Source organism: Schistosoma mansoni, chromosome 2, assembly GCF_000237925.1.
Source record: "Schistosoma mansoni strain Puerto Rico chromosome 2, complete genome".
NCBI classification, from domain to species: domain Eukaryota; kingdom Metazoa; phylum Platyhelminthes; class Trematoda; order Strigeidida; family Schistosomatidae; genus Schistosoma; species Schistosoma mansoni.
In genome coordinates this window covers 2,755,501-2,759,770 of record NC_031496.1, presented here as the reverse complement: position 1 = coordinate 2,759,770, position 4,270 = coordinate 2,755,501, and the positions used below count along the sequence as shown (strand labels likewise).

Genomic DNA, 4,270 nt, shown 5'->3' with positions numbered 1-4,270 from the left:
TACCTGTTTGTGTAACTTCCTTTTCCGGTTATATATTATCCTTAGTCACTTTAGCATGTAATCAATTGTGATGTTTAAATAAATCAATGACTTCTTAGTATTGATGACTGTTGTAATTTGAATTCAAAAATACAATACATTCGTTCGGGCTCATCTAATACTTCTTGACTACATTGCTTTATTCCGGGGATTACTAGTTCATACTACAATTCAAATACTTCTGATCATCATATCAATCCATACTATCGGCGGGTACTCGACATGTACTCCAAACCATACCAAACGCGACCAAAACTGCCGTAAGTAACCGGAGATCACGACTACAAGACCACCTGTATCCTCAAAAGCTCTCCGACTAGCTCCCGAAGAGCGGAGGTTGCCTAAAAATGAATTCCACCTCACGATGGACATAGGAGTCATTCAGTAATCGAACAGCCCATGGGTGTCGTTCTTTCACATGGTCTCCAAAAAGAACAGCAACGATTGATGTCCAAATGGTGACTATTTGCTGACTGAATATAAAACTACCCCCGTCCTTTACCCATTGCCACGCATTCACGGTTTGACAGCTACGGCAATTCTGGATTACCCAGAACCGACCACAGTCATGCAATTACGTAAATTCAATGGCCTAGCAAATTTCTATCGACGGTTCATACCAAATTACGTGTCTCTTATGAAATCCTCAATTGACCAGCTTCTTAGAAATGCAAGGCTCATCATTTTGGACGACAACGAGAAATAAGCATTCCTCAAAGTTAAAGAACTTATGGCTAAGGCAAATGTACTCGTACACCAGGACATCGAAACATCCATTTGTATCCCAGTAGATGCATCATGTATCTAACGTTTATTAGTTTGACATTACATCTCGCTGCAGAACGATTCGAATCACAAAAGTAGTTAAATACGTTAGATACGTTAGGTTACATTCTTAAGCTAGTTATTCTTAAGCTGTTTAATAGCTTAAACAGACTCTATAAATAAATTAATATGTTTGTAATATCCCAATGAGTGGAAAAATTAAATTTTCTGACATTTCGTGACTCAGTGTTAGCCACTTCTTCAGAGACTGAATAGCAAAACGGACTCTGTTTTACGTTGGAGGGATATATCAGTGGCTGGATTAGCTGTGAACAACCAGGTATGGGATAACGACTTCAAAAACCTGGAGAACTTCCCAATTGTGTTTCTGTACTTTATATATGGTTTGTCCTTCAATTTTTCGAATAGTCCATTTTCTTCCAGGCCTACTGTGTGTTCGAGAAATTCCAAAGTTTAAACTTCGAAAACAACGTAACATTGACGTATGTTCATTTTTATTTGTCCGTCTGTTTTAACACTGCCTTCACAAGTTGTGGATGTGGACATGAGTGTAGACTGCTAATTAACAAATAATCTGTTTACCTTTGTGCAAAACGAATTTCTCGAAGTAGGTTGAGGATACGACTGGTATTCTAACTTGACAATTAGCTACCAGTAGCACCTTCTATATTCGAAACCTTCCTGGCCAATCGAAATCAGAAGTCAGATGAGAAAAGGTAGGAAAGATATATATTCGATACGTTATCGATATATCGAGGAACGTTTATTCTAAGCTGACTAGTGAACGTAGGAGCTGTGTCCCACGCCGAGTTGAAACGTGATCTGGTACAGATGCATGACCGAAAGCCTTCACTTAAACAAGTCCAATTAAACAACGTGGTCAGCATCCAATGTCGAACACTTAATGAGCTATTGATTTTGGGGGTTTATTTACAGCTACAAGGTCGTTCATTAGCCTTTGAAATGTTTGTGCAGCGTTTGTTTTACAAGGTTTTTGTTCAGATTGTGGGATAGCTTTAAGCGCAAGGTTCACTTTTAAAACACGCACAAGTTACAACATCAAATGCAAAACAATATGAAAAGTAGTCCAAAAGCAAAAATATGAACGTAAACGTGCAAATGAAGATTATCATCTGTTTATTTGAAACATCAATCAAGATAATGCTTAATCATTTATTAACAAACGCGGGGCTTATTTCTCCGACGATTTAGTTGCCACAGATGTAGCCAGTAGGGATCCATGTTCTCTAAAGTCAATTGTGCAGCTATCTATGGCATATTCGGGAACAATATGGGCTATATGTAATACTGCAGCGTTGGTGTTGATAAATAATTCATTTGCACGTGATTAGACGCTCACTGCAAATTCCAAACACAATACGTTAAGCTGTGTTCATTGAAGTCTGAATGTCATTATTCGGACCAATCTGAGAAAGACTTAGCTAGAATGTCAACTTGCCTCACTTTAAGCATTAAATTAGAGTCCTTATGGAGTCTTTAATTCAAAAGTCAGACAGACATCCCAATATAGACTCAATAATGTAGTACGCGCAGAGGTCTTAAATCGATTTTATGATTAGAAAGGATGTTGATGATAAAATCATTGCCCATCTGCTCATGTCTACAAACTTTCATTTTCAGATAGATGGACTTTGCTTTCTTGTGAATCTTTCGAAAGTCTGATAACAGATCAAGTAGACTATTAAATGGCTAAATGATGTGAAAGGAGTAAAATTTTACACAATGGTTATTCAGAGTAACCAGAAAGTTAAAGATATTAGTCTCAAAATACGGAACCCAGCCGTCAAACGCGAGTTTAATAAACGTTTTTTTTGTCCAGGTGGATGATCAACAAATCACGGAGTCAAAGTCTTAAGAATTGTAACAGAACTCATCAAAACACCATAATGCCCATTAAGGGATACGGTGACTGCATGCATTAATATAAAGCAATACATAAATTAACACTCAAAGAGACAAAGACTTTGAGTATATCACGTAGTTTATATAGTTCATTTCATGCTCATAGTCATAACGACAAGTGAATTAATAACGATAATCTCCATTTTCATGATAATAAATGAAATGATTTGATTAAGAATCTCAAAGAAGTGTACATGGGTGAGTACAAGTCTGATAGATGTTTTTCATGCGATAAACTGAATTTACGGGATATATGTGTAGTTGCCATGCCTAATGCTCCAATGGTGACAAAACTGTACACATTAAGTTGGTCTGTAAAATACCGTTCATTTGGGAACTGATAGTGAACTCCGTAATTTTATTGAGGTTGGTGGTTCCAATGATTACATATTACCACCATACAAGTTTAAGGCACGTACTCTATACAATCGCGAACAACCACACAGCAGCTTTTGCTCGGTTGTCGTGGACACAGTTAGCCTAAAGTATATCGTTCAACAAGAAATGTCAGTCTGAGGATTCATTTGTTGTAACAGGACCTATTAATAATAATAATAATAATAATTTATTCTCAAATAACAGATTGTTACATGAGGCATGCCGGTTTACAGGCAAGATCAAATTGTTAAAGAAGTTACAATTTTCACTGTTGAAAATTACTCAGTTGGGTTGATATTTCATAAGATATGAATGTAAATGGATTTCATAAGAAACATGTCAATATCAATATCACATTTGGCGCACTTTATGGAGGTAGCGTTGCAACATACAACTGATGTCCGAGAATGGATACATGCGAGGTTGGGGGCTTTTAGAAGTTTCGAACTTATGTCCCTCCAGAATATCGGAAGCATTAATAACGGTGTAGGACGAAGTCACCCGTGCCATATCTGTTTTCGGTGGAGTATCTGCAGGAGGCTGAAAAAGGTGTAAGAAAAAGGAAGGACGAAAAACAGAGCACACACTATATTCATGGAGGAATAATTAAGGTATAACCATTTAGTCTATTTGTCTGTTAGTGAAGTATTTATTGGGTAAGAACATACTAATGTGTTAAAGAAAAATAAGTGTGGGCAAGGTATGAATGGATAAGGAACTGTATAAATGAAGGTAGTTTAGAAGGAAGTATGGAAATGTGTAATTATAAAATAAAGTGCTGAAAACAGTATTCCGATACAAATGACTGTCTCTCTTTACTTTAGAAGCTGTTTGAACCCTCTTTTTTTTTGTTTTCAGATTTTATAGGGTATAGAGTGGGCTTCGTTTTTAGCCAATTGTCTAGTTTGCTTGTATTAGGATTACTTGGCAGGAAGTGGGACCAATTCAGCTTTTTTTTTAACACGATTCAAAGTGGTATTTTGCATGAATAATTTCGCATCAATACCGTTGGTTCGTGACATCCCACTAGACATAAGGAGCCGTAATTAATATGTTCTGCCCCACAGACACGGGTGGATTGAAGTTATCTCCCCACCATCCTGTTTGCTGGTCAGTAACGCCACCCTCCCTCCTTTTATGATGT

At 37.1% G+C, this 4,270-nt stretch overlaps 1 protein-coding gene across 1 annotated transcript in view; it reads right to left on the bottom strand.

Moving 5' to 3' along the window:
- Smp_170950 (hypothetical protein) overlaps positions 1-2,067 on the bottom strand; it is a gene marked incomplete at its 5' end in the record, with an annotated part of 15,028 nt that extends 12,961 nt beyond the window's left edge. The window contains one exon of the mRNA XM_018795325.1: positions 2,011-2,067. Within this exon, the coding sequence (XP_018649649.1) occupies positions 2,011-2,067 (57 nt within the window). The remainder of the gene's footprint in view (positions 1-2,010) is intronic.
- Positions 2,068-4,270: the final 2,203 nt, after the last annotated feature.